Here is a 17,083-nt window from a genome sequence, read left to right on the forward strand (position 1 = left end):
TCCTCTTTGCTTTATATGTATCAATGAAGCACTAGTTGATACTGACTTGTGTTTTTCCAAACTCTCCTTCTCAGCTGTTTGTCTTCACTGATGGAGAGGTGGGAAACACCAAAGAAGTCATTGATCTGGTTAAGAAGAATTCAGGCTCTCACAGGTAAACCCACTGAAATGATCCAGGACTGCAGCTCTTGAGAAATAAAACATCTTTTAATTGTGGAAGAAAACTGTTGTGTTGCAGGTGTTTCTCCTTCGGGATCGGGGAAGGAGCCAGCTCTGCTCTCATCAATGGGTTGGCCAAAGAGGGAGGGGGTCACGCTCAGTTCATCACAAGAAGTGACAGGATGCAGCCAAAGGTAGAACGACACACACAGACGATCCGTCACATCACATCATGAAACACTACATGTGTTTGAGATTGTGGTCACGACAAAAGTGAATCATTTCCTACAAACAGTTTTCATCTGAATATTTCAGGTGATGCAGTCGCTGCGGTTCGCTCTGCAGCCGGCTGTGGTGGACATTTCCATCACATGGGATTTACCAAAGGACGTGTCTGTCACTGTCCTCTCTCCACCAATCACAGCACTTTTCCAGGGTCAGCGGTCGCTGGTTTACGGCCAACTCAGTGGACAGGTATGAGCTCCATCTTGTCATGGAAATGTTTTGATTTCATTAGAGGTACATTACAGAGTGAATGATGGTGTGTTCCTCCTCTGTCATACTGTGTCAGAGCTCCGAGGCTGCAGAGGGCTGTGTGACGGTGAAGTACAGCCTGGCAGGTCATCCCACTCAGAACCAGCTGCACTTCAGCCTGAAACCTGAAGAAGATACTGGGTAAAGCAGGATTCAGTCATCACAGCAGCTATGAAAAGATAGCAGCTATGAAAAGACATGGAAATAAGATTATTAGAGAATCATTAATATTATCTTCAGTGTTGGGCAAGTTACTTTAAAAAGTAATTAGTTAGAATTACAAATTACTTCTCCCAAAAAGTAATTGAGTTAGTAACTCAGTTACCTCATTGAAAAAGTAATTAGTTACTCAGCAAAGTAACTGATGTTATTTTTCATGTTCTACACATTACCACATTCTATAACATCTATAACATCAAAGATGTTTATACACTGCAAAAAAGGTTAACCTAAATACAAGATATCAACACCAAATTTAAGACAATTAGTCTTAAAACTAGTGAAATTATCTGTCCATGCAGCAAGTGAATTTGACTTAAAACAAGATCTTGATATAAGAATATTAAACCAAGAAATAAGTCTCTGTATCTTAAATATATCTTAAATCAAGTGAGATGAGACAATTTGACTGAAACCAAGACTTTTGAACTTGGTAAGATTTTGAATATTTGCAGTTTTTGCAGTGTATCAACTGATTGAAGAATAAAAACACTTTATACAGTATTTTAGAACATTTAGTATTTATTTGAACTAAATTGCAGCCTGTTTAAGAAAACACAAATGTAAATTTCTGGCCATTAAGTAGTGCAAATCTCTATAACTGTACATTCGGCCTACTGTGTGCCAGTGGACCTGCAGTCAGTGTGTTCAGCTCGGCTCTGGTCGCCTGCTGGTTGCTTGTTTTAACTGAGCAGCTCTCTCCCTCCTGCTGCATTTGGGCTCGGGGTCGGGTTAGCAGCAGCAGCAGCAGCAACAAGTGTCATGCTCGCATATGGCAGACGTGGATAAAGTCTTCCAGTGAGGCTTCCAGTTTCAGAACGCTACCTTTCTATGTCCTGGGCTCGAGCTTCACGCCATTGTCTCTGTCTTGTTGTGTTTACCGTCAAGGCGTGCAGCGAGTGAGACACGTGAGCAGGGCATGCCCGCCCACCAGCCAATCATCATCGCGTCTTCATCACCCCCCCCCCCCTCCCCCCCCCATTCCCCTCTCCCCCCTCCTCTCTGCTCTCTCCTGCAGCTGATGTGTGCGGCAGAAGTTCAGTCACTCTAATTGTAGTAATGCACCACTTCATATTCTTAGTAACGGTAACGGCGTTGCAACTATGGGAAAAGTAACTAATTAGATTATTTGTTACTGAAAAAAATAACGCCGTTACTAACGCCGTTTATTCTAATGCTGTTATTCCCAACACTGATTATCTTCAGACGTGGAATCCTGTGTGGTGATGCTGAACTCTGCATCACACGGGGCTCCAAATCTAATGTTGACATCCCCACATTTTCAGACTGATTTTCATGGATGAAATATTCCTTCAGGTCAACAGTGCTTTTGACAGATTTATAGTAGCTGTCATGTAAACGTCTAACTGAGGGAACCAAGTGTGATCTTTTGTTAAGAGAGGAACAGTGTGACTGATAAGAGAGAAGTGTCTTGGAGACACGATGTGAAATGTGTCTGCAGGTTAACAGTCCACAGGCTGGGAGCTCGGACTCTGATTCGCTCTCTGGAGATGCAGGGAAGAGAGAGCAGAGGGGAGCAGCTCACAGGAGTGAAGGAGAAGGTGGTGGCTCTCAGCATCCAATCAGGAGTGAGCAGTTGTTTCACTGCCTTCATTGCTGTCAACAAAGGTGATGGTGAGGCGATCCAAGGACCTTTGGTGCGTCGAAATGTTCCAACACCTGGTGAGTGGATTTCCAACAGCACTTTTCCTTGAGTTTGGGTGATTTGTTTTTTGTTTTTATTTTTCATATGTGGAGTTGATGATCAGTCTCTTTCTCTCTCTCTTTGTTTCCCAGGAATGATGGTGAAATTGTCCAAATGCTCATGTATGTTACTTTGTTACTTTGTTTTCAAATGAACAGACATTGATTGTTACACATCTCAGAACACTGACTCTCACAGCACGTTGTTTTCCTACTTGAATAATACACATCCATTTCAGAACAGTTGGAGTGTTACAATTTTACTGTGTTGAAATTTAATTTCATTGTTATTTTTAATTTTAGAGTTGAATATCTCTCTCTCTCACAGCGATCAGCGCCAGCTTCGACGTGTATGCGCCAATGATCGGTTGCTTTTCTGCAGGAAATAGGAGTAAGCTAAATGTTCAATTTTCATTTGAGCAAGCATTGATGTTCCTCCTACCTTTCATAACAGTTGCAGGGTTATCATATTATTATTATTGAAAGTCACATTTGATTCACACAAAGACAACATCTTGACAGACTGAGCAAAGCCTGTATACCTGTTGTTTAATTTGCATCTCTTGTGGTGTCCCCCTGGGGTCCGTTTGGGACCAAAACTGTCCAACATCTCTATAAATGATGTATTTATTGTGTCTTAAGTGATTTTTGCAGATGACCCTAATATATTCTGTCGTAGTGACAATCATCATGAACTCATCAAGACGGTCAGTGGAGAATTAAACCAAAAAAAGTGCATGAATAATCATAAATTATAATAAAATCTAAATAAGAGAAAGGCAATGACGTTTGGAAAGGTGTAGAAATTGAAAATGTAAATGAGAATAAATGTTTAGGAATCATAATCGACAGTACATTATCATGGAAAGCCCATGTCAGACACATAAAAATAAAAATTTCCAAATGCTGATCAATCATTAAGAAAGGCTATACCTGGATGAAAATGCTCTCCGTATTCTATACTGCTCCTTGGTTCTTTCATACCTCACATATTGTGTTGAAGTTTCGAGGAATAGTCATCAATGATCAATCAACCCTCTCGTCACATTACAGAAACTAGCAGTGTGGATTATTCACAAGGTTGGATTCCTTGAACACACAAAAATTAATGACACTGTTGATAAAGGAGAGTGTGGAATTGGTGTATTCTTCGACCTATCAAAAGCATTTGATACCATTGATTTGGAAATTTTAGTTGGCAAACTGCAATACTATGGTGTCAGAGGGAAAGCACTTGATTGGTTCAGAAGCTACCTATTTGAGAGAGAGCAATATGTGCAAATTAAAAATGGTAAATCTCAGTGTAAAATCATTAGATGTGGTATTCCACAAGGCTCCATATTAGGACCACTTTTATTTATCCTATATGTAAATGACCTGGTAAACTCCTCAACTATCCTCCACAATGTCATTTTTTCAGATGACACAAATCTATTTTTATCACACACAAATCTAGGAAGCTTAGTAAATGATGAAATGATTAAAATAAATGAATGGTTCAAATCTAACAAATTATCTCTGAACATAAAACCAAATAGTGTGTTTCGTTCAAACAGAAGCCGAAAAAAGGTGGAAACAATACAGATTAAGATTAATGACAGGGCTGTGGAAAGAGTAGAGAACATCAAATTTCTTGGAATATTTATTGATGAATTTTTAAATTTCAAAAAACAATTTGATTATTTAACCAATAAATTATCTAAATATGTTGGTCTCTTCTACAAGCTAAGATACTGTCTTCCTTTTGAAGCTCTTCTAATGCTTTATCGGTCTCTGTTTGAACCACATCTAAACTATTGCAATGTCATATGGTGCAACACATATCCTACCTATCTACAGAAATTACAAGTCATACAAAAGAAGGTCATACGTGTTCTTTCATGGGCAGAGTTTAATGCTCACTCTTGGGCATGAACAGAAACGTCAACTCGTCGACTCCCGTCGCACAAGTCGACGTAAATTTGGAGGAGTCGACAAGTCGCAGGTTATTCTCGCTCTCATCCGATCACCTGACAGCGCGCAGCCGCAGTGCATGGATGCGCTCATCTTTCTCCATGAAAACATGCAGCGCAGCCCAAGAATGGTGTATTTGCGCACAGTGCGGCTCATTTGACTGCGGGCTAAGAAGTGTAGGCTCACTTGACCGCTGTAGAATGTGAGGGAAGATGACCCAGAGTAGGATTACTAAACTGAGTGTCATCTAAGAATATTACAGCAATAAGGATTAATTTGTTTACCCTTTATCTTCAGAGGCTGGCGTGTTCATTTTTTTTTCTGCGCAAGTTGAAGTTGGTTTCTGAGTGGTGCCTTGTTCTAATTTTTAATTTCCATTTATTTCACGTTGAAAACTGTTGTTTAAGCAATGTTCTGTGAACCATGCAAGCCAGACCAGTATTGAATTTTGACAGCATTGGGTTTTAATTATTTTGTTTTTTTTAGCGACAACAAGCTCTTTTTTTTTTTTTTTTCAAACATGTTACGGACACGCATGTGGTGCGTCTCGGCTGCCGCTGCCTTAAGCTTAAATTGCACTTTATGTTGTGCAGTTAAATTTAAAAGAAACTCAAGGTGTTAGCCTTTGTTTTGATGTTGTTGTGATCTGTTGATGCTTGTGTCTTGTTCGCGTTTGCGCACCACCGTGCTGCACGCAGTTTCTCCCATAGACATCATGTGAGAATTGTTTGTATATATATCTATGGTTTCTATGGTTTCTCCCATACTACATTTTTGGGCTCAGCTGTGCGCGTTATGTAGGCGCTCTGATCCACGCATCCTCGAGAAGCTTTTCCAGCACTTCAGACTGTCTGCTCCTTTATTACAGATTGTTTATAAAAAAAAAAAAAATGAAGCACGTACAGTACATATCAATTACTACTAGAATTTGTTTAGCCTTTTTTTCTGTTTCTGAATCCCGGGGGGCGGCGCCTGAGCAATTAGGTATGTTGCAGTTAATTTTAATACAAGTTGCGCTTTGCTGGACAGCTGTGTGTCCGTGTTGCTCCCCCTGTCAATGTGATGACGTCATCACGACTTGTCGACTCGACTTCGACTTTATTGATGGATAAGTCGACTTGAAAAATACTGAAGTCGTTAATGACCGAGCTCACTATAATCCTCTCTTCTACAGGTTTAAGCTTCTGAAACTCTCAGAGATTAACACTCTTCACAATGCTGTGGTATATAAACTCAACCTTAGACTTTGTCAACTCATTCCTCTGACCCCCCTCAGTCATGAACATCATACGAGGAGAAAACAGCTTATCGGGGGAAAAAGCGAAAACTGAAGTGTACCATCTTCAGTGTTACATGCAAAGGTCCTGAAATCTGGAATGAGCTCGATAAATCCATCCAAGAATCCACAAGTCTACATGTATTTAAAAAGAAACTAAAAGCAGAGTTACTTCAGAAATATGTGTGATCCAAACCCCAGGTGACTGATGAACATTATTACACTGTCTGAAGCCCTATAATATTGTGTTTATTGAGATGCTGTCTTAATATTTTAAATTTTAGGAATATGTTTGCACTAAAAGCTATACTGAAAAGAATATACATTAATTGTAATATACATTAATTGTAATTATAAATTGTCTGATGTATGAGTTTGTCTGCAAGGTTTGCAAGGTTTTTTTTTGCTTTTTTCTTTCCTTTCTTTTCTTTTTTTCCTTTTTTTTCTTTTTCCAGTGGATGTGGGATTCAATTTGTGTGATTCTTAAATGTGAAGGGGTGGATTTAATAAGTTCTTCGAACTTCTACCTGCTCCATTTTGAGCACAGTTTCAAATATTACTGCATAAATGGACAATTGCTGCTATTATTGTTGCGCAAATAAAGAGATTGATTGATTGATTAATTCTATACTGTTCCTTGGTACTTCCATACCTCACATATTGTGTTGAAGTTTCGAGGAACAGTCATCAATGATCAATCAATCCTCTAGTCGCATTACAGAAACCAGCAGTGTGGATTATTCACAAGGTTGGATTCCTTGAACACACTCTCACTCACTGAATCACACCACACGTTAATTTCCTACTTAAAATATGTACCTCACTTTGGTAAAGTTGGAGTGTTGCAATGTTATTGTGTTGGAATTTCATTTTGGTAAAAATTTTTTCACTTTAGAATTGAATGTCTCTCTCATTCTCTCTCTCCCAGGGCTACAAAGCGCCCCGGCCCAGGTTGAGCCATGGAGCTGTGGTGGTTCTGCAAGAATTTTTTGTAAGCTTAAAGCTTGTTTTTAATGGAGCAAACATTCACGTTACTCCATTCAGGGCACTGAATCACACTCCACATTGTTTTCCAAATGAAATTACATACCTCCCTTTGATACAGTTGGAGTGTGAACATCATCTGTTTATTCATTCAAAACTATTAGAACTCCATGAGCTGGCAAAATATTATACATCAATAATTATTTTCAAAGCATTTAAAAAATTACGACCAAATAATATTCAGTAGTTCTTCACAATACAGGTAACAACTCATAAATTGAGGTTTGATAATTTAGAAAAATTTCACCTAAATACCTGAATTTTGAACCACTCGCAAAAGTTGTTGTGTGTCTGTAGGCGGAGTTAAACTCTGGAACAGCCTGGATATCACACACAAGCAATGGCAAAACATCCAGAGATTGATATTTTTACCTGAGTTGCGGAAATTTTTTTAATTGTAAGAGTCAGAACATCTGTTCTGTGTCGTGTCTGTTGCTCTGGCCACACTGAGTCATATTTACCCTTTGCAAACATTCATGAACCATATCTGAAGTGAATTAAGAAATGGAAAGTACAGTAATCGGTCATAAAATTACTTTTCAAATGCAGTAACTTGTAGTCTCATTACAATTTACAGAATTCATGAGTAACTAGTAACTAATTACTTTTTCTTTTTTTGAGTAAGTATTTAAATAATATTTAAATATATTACAACCACATTGAGAAAATAACTTTTTCAAACTTCTTGTTTTAATTGTATTTGTGGAGATTATCATGTATATGAACCTTCTACAGTGTGGTGTTCAGAAAATGTTTTTTTGTCAAGGGCTTATTTTTCTTCTTCATGCTGTTTGTCTATGAAAAAGATGAGTGTCAGACACTTCTTCAATGACTCTAAAAGCTCACCTCACCCTTTGCAGCCCAGCTGAGACATGAAGCCTGTTGTGACTTTTGAACTCTTTCTGTTTTTTTTTTTTTTTTCCTCCCATTTGACCTCTACTGTACAGTAGATACAGACCTGAAACTTGAATTAAAGCCACAAGCGGCTGTGGTCGGGACCGAGCGCCCTCGCTGGCCCACGACTGAGACGTCCTCGTACCTTGCTGGCCGAAATCCAGGTCAGCGGGAGCTTTGCTACTCTGTAAACATATATTTTCTTGATTTTACTTCATTTTCTGTTGTAAAAGGGCTTTTATTTTGAAGGAATTTGGGGCTTTTATTTTTTAAAGGTAGTAAATGCTGTCACTGACACTGGTTAACTCAAGATTGTCAATATGTTTTGTTTTAAATGTCATTTTTCACAGAATTTTGACTTTTATTTTGAAGGGGTTTGAGGCTCTTATTTTGACTCTCCAGCAACCTTTTGCGAATGCGTGAGTGTTGGTTTGATCTTTCTATGACATTCCTGCGGGCCGTGGCGAATGTTTTCGTTTTTCTAGGTGGCGCTACAGAGCAGATGGGGTTATTTTTTCAACTTTATAAAAAAAAATTTACCGGTCTGGATGTGCGTGCCAAATTTGGTGAGTTTTCGTGCATGTTTAGGGGGTCCAATTTGAGTTTGTTTCTACGACGGAATAATAACTATAGCTGTTAGTATCTGTCATCCGTTAGCATTGTTCTTTTTAGCACTGTTAGCATCTCCCATCCTTTTAAATAAAGATGTTAGCATGTCATCTATTCGCATGTAGTTGTTAGCATCTTCCATTCATTTCACTTGAAATGTTAGTATTCCATCTACTAGCATGTAGCTGCATCTGGCATCTGTTAACATGGGTTTTTTAGCACCACCGGCATCTCTCATCCACTAACATGGAATTGTTAGCATTTCCCATCCACTAACATGGAGCTGTTAGCATCTCCCATCTGCTTTAGAGTCACTGAATGAAGACACTGAGTGTCAGAGTTTGATTGACAGCTGCTGTCAGCTGTGTAACTGCACCGTATGCCCATATATGGTCATGTCCGTTAGAGTGGGAGAGAGGAGAAAATAAAAGTTTCTGTTTGGGAAACAACTGCTCCTTGTTCCTTTCCCATTTGGCAAAATTGAACAAAAAATATCACGTTTGATAGGAAATTTAGTGGTGAGGCTTTCAGAGCAGTCACGCTTTTAGTTTGGACCGTAGAAGCCTCAGTTTGTGAGAAGCGCGAGATTTTTCCCCATCCGGATCCATTATAAGTGCGAGCAAAAAAGTGCAGCACGCACACCTTTTCATACCTGTGAAAACCGTTTCATTCAGTGACTTTTAAAAGCAGATGGGAGAAGCTAACAGCTCCATGTTAGTGGATAGGAAATGCTAACAACTCCATGTTAGTGGATGGGACATGCTAACAACTCCATGTTAGTGGATGGGACATGCTAACAACTCCATGTTAGTGGATGACAGATGCTAACAGCTACATGTTAGTGGATGGGAGAAGCTAACAGGCACATGCTAGTGGATGGGACATGCTAACACCTCCATGTTAGTAGATGACAGATGCTAACAGCTCCATTTTAGTGGATGACAGACGCTAACAGTTACATGTTAGTGGAGGGGAGATGTTAACAACTCCCATGTTAGTGGGTGGACGTCTCAGTCGTTGGCCGGCAGGGAGAATCAGTCCTGATCAATGCCGCTTGTGGCTTTAATTATGAGGCCTCTGGAAATCATAATGATGGAGGGGAGGCTTGAGGGCAGGAGCCTTTGTATACCACTACACTGTACATTGAAGCAATAAATCCTTTAATCCACAAATCCTTAACTCAGTCCTTGACATCATAAAATGATTAAACTATATGGGAGAAATATTTTGCCCGGCCTAAGATGTAATAATGAACCTGAGATGTAACAAGCTGTTACGTTTTGGGTTGAAAGATTCTGTGTTTTGGGCTCAGCATCTTGTTACATAATTGACCCGTAGTTGCAATTTAGATTTTATATCTTTTTTTAATTACATTTCAGGCTCAGCAATTTTGGAGCATTATCGACCAGTTATTACATGTTAAGTTTTATTATGATTTTTTTGGAACAATTTAGGCAGCTGTTACTTTTCGGGTCATTGCTACATATTGGGCTCTAATGTGTAATTTATGTTGAAGTGGGATGTGTTCGGTTGGAATGGCTCATCCTCGTGCACTCATTGTGTTGTTTTACAGTGAAATCTTGCACTGAGGAATCTGGTCCGAAAACAAAATTATGTAAGTACAAAGTTTAACTGCAGTCCAACAAACTTTACTGAAATCAGACTCTCAACAAAACAACTCATGTTTCCTTTTTTAAAATTGTAGATTGAGGAAATGTTTCAAACCTAAAACAATGATGCAAAAGGAAGTCATGTTTACTGGATCAATTCTGACTCTTGACTGAATGAGTGAAGGAATTGGGTGTCATGAAGGCGAGGACTGAAATGCAGACCAGAACTCCAATAGTGTGTTTGAAAGAGTTTATTGAACCTCCAGGCAGGCAGACGGGCGTATATCGGAATGTGGTCAAAGAAGCAGGCAGTGTCAGAGGGAGGGAGGGAGGCACTCAGAGGACTCTGGGAGGAACAGCAGGCTCAGAGGAGCTCTGACAGTGGAGCATGTGGCCAGATAATTAAGAGAAATCTTCAGGATCAATCTGGATAAAAAGTTGCAGTGGCAAATGTAACAATCATAATTGAAGGTATGGTGGACGATTTTCTCAAAAGTCGAAGCCAAATGTCTGTTACTCACTTTTTGAAAAACGCGCATGCGCCAGACCATCCTACCTGCTCTACTGCTCCTCCCGAGGAAACGCCTATCAAATGTCAGAAGCGTGCGAGCGCGAGCTGACCTTCCCCGGGCATGCACGGCTGTGTTTACAGTTTCTGCAATCGGCCTCACTCATAAAGCTTATTTTCCGAAACAGTTTGTTTCATTATGTCAGACTCGCCATCGGTAAGTACTGGCTGAAACTGAAGCTCACAGCCTACATAAACACTCTGAATGCGCATGCGCAGATCACGGGAATGAGCACGTTTGACGGCGTTAGGCAAGCATTTCTCCAGCGTGATTGACATGTTGGAGGACCAATACTTGAGATTCGCGTCCCGGAATTCATAGGTTGAGAACATCGTCCACTATACCTTTAAATAATAAAAAAGACCAAAAATCAAATTAGAGAAATCAGCATTCTTCTGAACTGTTGCATTAGATTCAGTTAAAATATAGATCTTTTCTCTCATATTTTCACATACATTTATCACAAGTTGTTTTCCTCTGACTCAGCTGGTGCTGCAGACTGGACTCAACCTGAAGTGAAGCAGCCGCTCTGTGACCCTCTGCTGCAGCTGGTCTCCCTCCAGAAAGCTTCAGGTTTGTGGATGCTGGATTCAGCTCTGGCTGCTGCACTGGGAAAGACGAGCGAAGAGGTGGAAAAGTCCAAACCTGAACTGGTGAGCCATTGTCAGAGACAGTAACAGTAACAGGCTTCAGTCTGCAAGTCACTGATCAATACAGCAGTGAAGATGGATGGTAGAAGGATGGATGTCATCCGGATATGCAGAAGATAAATTAATCAGAACAACTGAATTCTCTCATATCTTTCATTGTTTTGGTGAACTAGGTGAGCAGTGAAGTGTGGGCCACCATTCTGGCTCTAATCTGGCTTCAGGGGTTTCAAACCGATGCAAAGGACGAGTGGCAGATTCTGGCTGGAAAGGCTGTGTTGTGGCTTCAAGCTCAGAACGGTACGACCACATTGATGAGTCTGGATTTTGAACAGTGAGTACTGGTTGAAAAAGCTGATTGTCTGAATCCACTGTTGCTTTTCTCGTGTACGTTTCTTTCAGCTCCAAACGTGACAGAATGTGTGGATGCTGGAAATGCTCTTCTGGGTTGCAGAGTGCAGAAAGATGCTCTGGGACTCTGAGGCTTCATTACAGTCTTCACTTCTTCATTTATGACAGAGTCACATCTTACGTTCTGATGTTCTGGGAAGTTTTTTTCAAGAGGAAAATTGAAATTTGCTGTTGTTTTGTGTCTATTATTGTCAAAAATCATCAAATTTAACATGATAAAGCCATTAAATGACAGTGTTTGACAGTGATAAATACAGATTTTGTGAACAAGGTGTAATTTTGTCAGTTGGAATGAAGTGCAATAGTAACATGTTGATGTGCACTAGTTTGCTTTTAAAAAGGCTCTTGACTTTATAAACAAACACTGATTGGTCAAAACTAGGGATGTGCGAGTACCGATACCAGGTATCGGTATCGGGCCGATACTGGCCTTATTTCAAGGTATCGGGTACTCGTGAAGGCTACCGATGCCAGCCGCCGATACTCACGGCAAAAAAACCCCACACGTAGTAAGCCCTCCTCACCAGCAGGTGGCGGTAGTGCAACCAAATGGGATGCAAGCTGCCGACACACATGAAGGAGGAAGAAGCTCCTCTCTGGGAGTCGCTGACAGGCGCAGGGCTTCACTGCAGCGGGCTGACTTCTCCATGAGTCTCATCCAGAGCAGAGACAACAGGATGAGTCCAGAACGGCTGCTCGTCTCACCAAAACTCCGCCGGTGTGGAAATTCTTTTATATAAGTAAAAACGAGTCGAGCTTTGCAGAATGCTAACTCTGCAATGATAAAATTGCTAAAGGAGGTGCGCGATGTTGTTCATTTCCCACTAGTAATTTGTTTAAACACCTCAGGGCGAAGCTTGTGGACGAGAGTCTGACGCTGTTGTGCTGGAAAAAAAGAAAACTCCGGCAGCAACTCGACGGCAAACTCTCCAGAAAACCGAGAAACTGAAGAGCAGAGATCCGAGAGCAGCACAAATAACACGAGCAACTCTTTAAACCCGGGGGTTGTTCTATCTTTGACTTTAGTTCATTAAAAAATCATTAAAATTAGTACATTCAAAAACCTTAGTTTATATGAAGTGTAAAACTCAGAGAAAACTGTTTTATCTTGCACTTAATTTCATTTAAATAAGTGTAAACTCAGTGTTGTTTGTTTTATTTTTCAGACTATTATTTTGGACTTAAACATAGTGCCTGGGCTGCCTTTTTATTAGAAATAAAATTCATTTTCAAAAATAATCTGTCATTGCATTATTTTAAATTTTATATATATAAAGTATCAGTATGCAAGTATCGGTATCGGTGAGTACTGAAGATGAAGTACTCGTACTTGGTATCGGTCTGAAAAAAAGTGGTATCGCACATCCCTAGTCAAAACTTGCACTTTTAAGCATAAATAATTTTTCCGAAGTCTCAAATCTCATTTTTGCCTCGAATCAAATTAAACTTGGATCTTGAAATAGATGTGGTGTTATTGGCTTCATGTGTTTTCTCTGGGCTGCAGAAAAAGCAGTTTGAGTCAATTTCTGCATGTAAACTGCCTTCATGACCACAGTGCCACAAGCTGAGGAGCTCTTTGTTTTATCTGGGATGTTTTAACTAAGAAAGTTTATCACACAAGTCACACTTGTTTATGAAGTAAAATGAGGTTTCTACTAGTAAATGACCAAAAACTAAAACGCTAAACCTCATCAATGAAGGCAGAAAGAACTGAATGTATTTATACAGCACCAAATACAACACGTTTATTTTAAAGCTCATTTCCTGGGTTGGAAGAAGCAGAAGTGACTGTGAAAAGGAAGAACTTCCTTTAAAAGGCAGAAACCTGTCTTCCTGCTGTTCTGGTTGTTCTGAGGTGATGAGCAGGAAAAGACGAAGGACAGACAGGTTGTGGGGAGGAATCCAAATGTCAGTTGAAAGCAACGCAGCCTTTCCACAGACATGAATATTTTCCGTTTTAAGGAAACATGATGAAGGTTTAAAGTTCAAAACCCTGAGAATCATCTGGGATTCAGTGACTGTGGTTAGAGGGTGCTGGAAGAGCTGATATGTTAATTTGTTCTTTTTTGGCCCTGGATTTTGCCCGACCTCTGACTATGTGTGTGTAGTGGTATGCGCGCACCTGCCTCCAGCGCGCCCACCTAGTAACCAATCCCGCTGCGGCGGAGCTTTGATTAGGGTAACTCGCCTCACCTGTGCGTCTCCTCTCCTCTGATGTCCACACTCCATGCAGCTGATTCCAGAGACACCAACATTCTCTGTAATGCTAAAAGAGCTGGTCACAGATTCCTAGCTCAGGCTTGGTGACCTTGCGGCCATTCGCGAGCTTTGTGGTGAGTTGTACTCGCTCGTCGTTCATTCATAAAATTGTATGCGTCTAATCCGCGTCATCATAGGTCTCTGGTTTCGTATGTGTGTGTAGAGGCTTGAAAGTAGTTGTTAAAAGATAGAATAAGTAAGTTTGTTCAAAGATGGAAATGGTTCTCTAAAAAGGTGTGTTAAAAGCAGACACCCCATAAAACTTTTTTAATTTCATGTACTCAGTGGTTCAAATTTCAGCTCTGTTGAGTGAGATGCGATCCCCATGATACCCAGTAGATGGCGCGTATCGCGCACTGATGTTGATAGGAGGACGCACCACAGAGGAAGAACTAATTCCTCGTGTGAATTAAACCCAGCTTCATTGTGCGTGCAATCTCTTTTCTTCATCACAGGTTGGTAAATACTCTAAGTTCACTCATATAAGGCATATTATCTGGTTTGTGACATGTTCGAGATAATATTGTGTTCAGTAGGTAGAGTAAAATGAAGTGTCAGTGTTTTGAGTGACATGAACCGTGTTGGAAGCTAACCTGCTAAGCTAACTGGTGAAGCATGAGGGATCTGCAACATGGAGATAAGTTAATCCAGACCAGTATTGGTGCAAAGAACCACATGAGAACATTATTTGAGAACATTTTATGGCAGTTTTTTCGTACAATACGCATGTAACTGGGTTTTATATGTCCCTGAATGTGCATATTTTATGGTTTATGGCCAAATACCAGTACTGCTATTGAAACTGTATTAAATACAGAACAGCCATTTGAATATTGAATGCTGTTGCTGCCTCATATGCTTAGTTCATGATATTGAAGCATGGTGATTTTGGTTAAATATGATTTCATTGATTTGTTAAAAATATAAATACTGTACAATTTAAAATCATTGTATATAAAATCTGTTTAAAAAGAGTAATTAATTGTTGATGATTAAATGATTGTGGTTTAAAAGAAAATGTATTGAAGTTCATGATGTTATGATATGTTGTGAAATTGTAATGTATTTTGATGATGTTTAGTTTTGTAAGCTATGGCCACATGGACTTTTGGACTCTTTAAGGCCATTTAGCAGTTATCTGGATCATTGTTGTTGCTGATGTATGTAGAGGAAGAACTAATTCCTCGTGTGAATTAAACCCAGCTTCATTGTGCGTGCAATCTCTTTTCTTCATCACAGATTGAGACAAAGCTGGGTCGTTCACACATCACGTTGCCCTCTACACCCCAGAGGAGCAACATGTGGGCTGCCTCGCTCTCATTCTTGCGTGAAACGCTTTATTGGTGAGTATAAGCGAAACGTTCATTCATAAAGCCTACCATGGGATGTTTTGCGCGCTGTTTCAGACTTACAGCTGAGTGCGAGATTTGTTTTCCTCCTGCTGCTCCTGGTTCAGAGCTCCGCCTTGGTGAGTAGTGGGGCTCTTCATTCATAAAGTTAATCCGTGACAACATAGGCTAATACAGTTTGCTTATTTAGGTTTCCGAACGGGCCTCCTCTTCTCCCCTGATTTGACACTCCTCGCTGGATTTTGCGTTCCTCTCCCACTTCCTATTGGCTCCTTGTCTGCCGCTGCGGAGCACTGTCGCAACCCAGGGTGACGTACACCTATGGCTTATCCCTGCCGTATGGGCCCAGACTGTTGGACCGAGCGACCGCTTGAGGGCGCCGTTGCCCTCCACAAAGACTTTAAGTGTGCACTCTAAAACAAAACAAACTGCTGTGTGAAAGTGTTCGGGCAGGAAATATTTTAAACCAAACGGAAATGTCTTATTTGAGTTGTACACTGTAAAATAAAGGTTAAATTTTTCTAAATTGCCTCTGTCCTCTTCAGTCCACCTACTTGTGCTGCCTTATTTAACTGCGGGGCTGTTTCAGTTTAGTTGCTGGTTATACCAGCTGGCGTTATTGTTTACAGTGTATAAGTTAATGTTTATCATTGCATTTCATTTCACATCTTACCACTCCGCTACATGTGCATATTACAGTGATTTGTCCTACCTCAGTTGTTTGGGTTTTTTGGGGGGGGGTTCTTTTTCGATCTGTGCCTTTTTCTCAAGTTTTTTTTTCATTGCTGTAAAATGTGATTGAATAAAGATAAAGTTACATAAAAGAATTTTATGAAATTTTGTCATTTTTGCATAAATTTTTATCTTTTTTTTTTACTTTGATAATTCTGGTGAAAAATAAAGCTTCACTGTTTAAATCACTGTGAAGTTTCCACTGACAGAACAGTGAAGACGTGACTGGGAGCTCACAGCAGGGATCAAAGTTAAAAGATAAACTCAGCAGGGCAGCAACTGAGATGAGAAAGCTCAACAAAACTCAAACTGTGGCACAAATGACAAACAGAGCAACAATACTCTGCATGATTTTTTCATGCTTTTCCAGATGCCAAACCTCAGACGTATGTTCATGCATTGACTTTTTGTGGAATGTTGTGTAACTTAGGCGTGCGCTGTCCTCCTTCGTGGCTCTTTATCTCTTGTGAATCACCAAAATTTCAGTGTTAAACAGTTAATGGTCACAACTCACAGGTGGTCTTTGCATACAGGAACATGCAGTGTGTGTCATGTGTCACACAAGAACCTGCATTTCAGACACAATACATTCACTGACACACACACAAGGTCAAGGTTTATTTCTATAGCACATTTAAAATACAGAAAACTCTGCCCAAAGTGCTGCACATGTTAACACCATAAAAAAAACAACATGCAAAAATGTCCAGCTCAGTTTGTGTTGAACGCCAGAGCAAATGTGTTTTTAACAACAACTTAAAACACTCGACAGGTGAAGCAGAACGAATGTTCAGAGGGAGGTCATTCCAAAATTTAGGTCCAGCGACCGCAAACGCCCTGTCACCTCTGGTTTTCAGTCTCGATCGGGGACAGGTTAAGAGCAGCTGGTCACTTGACCGCAGAACTCTTTCAGGAGCATACAAACAACATTTCAGACAAATATTCAGGGGCCAGACCATTCAAAGATTTAAATACAAGCAGTAAAATTTTAAATTGAATTCTGAAAGACACAGGGAGCCAATGAAGTGACTGCAGCGCAGGAGTAGCATGATCGAAGCGCCTCCTCCCTGTGAGGAGGCGAGCAGCGGCATTCTGTACCAGTTGTAGGCGACGA

At 40.2% G+C, this 17,083-nt stretch overlaps 1 protein-coding gene across 8 annotated transcripts in view; it reads left to right on the plus strand.

Annotated features, from left to right (window-relative positions):
* The window catches only part of LOC115400499 (von Willebrand factor A domain-containing protein 5A-like), a 225,938-nt gene that overhangs the window by 151,644 nt on the left and 57,211 nt on the right, over positions 1-17,083 (plus strand). Inside the window, exons 9-20 of one of the 8 annotated variants that reach the window (XM_030108414.1) lie at positions 75-154; positions 239-353; positions 475-633; positions 731-834; positions 2,375-2,595; positions 2,710-2,739; positions 2,945-3,007; positions 6,774-6,836; positions 9,966-10,007; positions 11,058-11,224; positions 11,395-11,518; positions 11,621-11,923. The exons of 4 other annotated variants lie outside the window; for them this stretch is intronic. In XM_030108414.1, the coding sequence (XP_029964274.1) occupies positions 75-154; positions 239-353; positions 475-633; positions 731-834; positions 2,375-2,595; positions 2,710-2,739; positions 2,945-3,007; positions 6,774-6,836; positions 9,966-10,007; positions 11,058-11,224; positions 11,395-11,518; positions 11,621-11,700 (1,248 nt within the window). In that variant the 3' untranslated portion in view covers positions 11,701-11,923. Of the gene's footprint in view, positions 1-74; positions 155-238; positions 354-474; positions 634-730; positions 835-2,374; positions 2,596-2,709; positions 2,740-2,944; positions 3,008-6,773; positions 6,837-9,965; positions 10,008-11,057; positions 11,225-11,394; positions 11,519-11,620; positions 11,924-17,083 lie in introns of those variants that run through there. 3 more of the 8 variants (XM_030108404.1, XM_030108408.1, XM_030108401.1) reach the window with 3 other exon arrangements.

The sequence above is a fragment of the Salarias fasciatus genome, chromosome 14 (genome assembly GCF_902148845.1).
Source record: "Salarias fasciatus chromosome 14, fSalaFa1.1, whole genome shotgun sequence".
NCBI lineage: Eukaryota > Metazoa > Chordata > Actinopteri > Blenniiformes > Blenniidae > Salarias > Salarias fasciatus.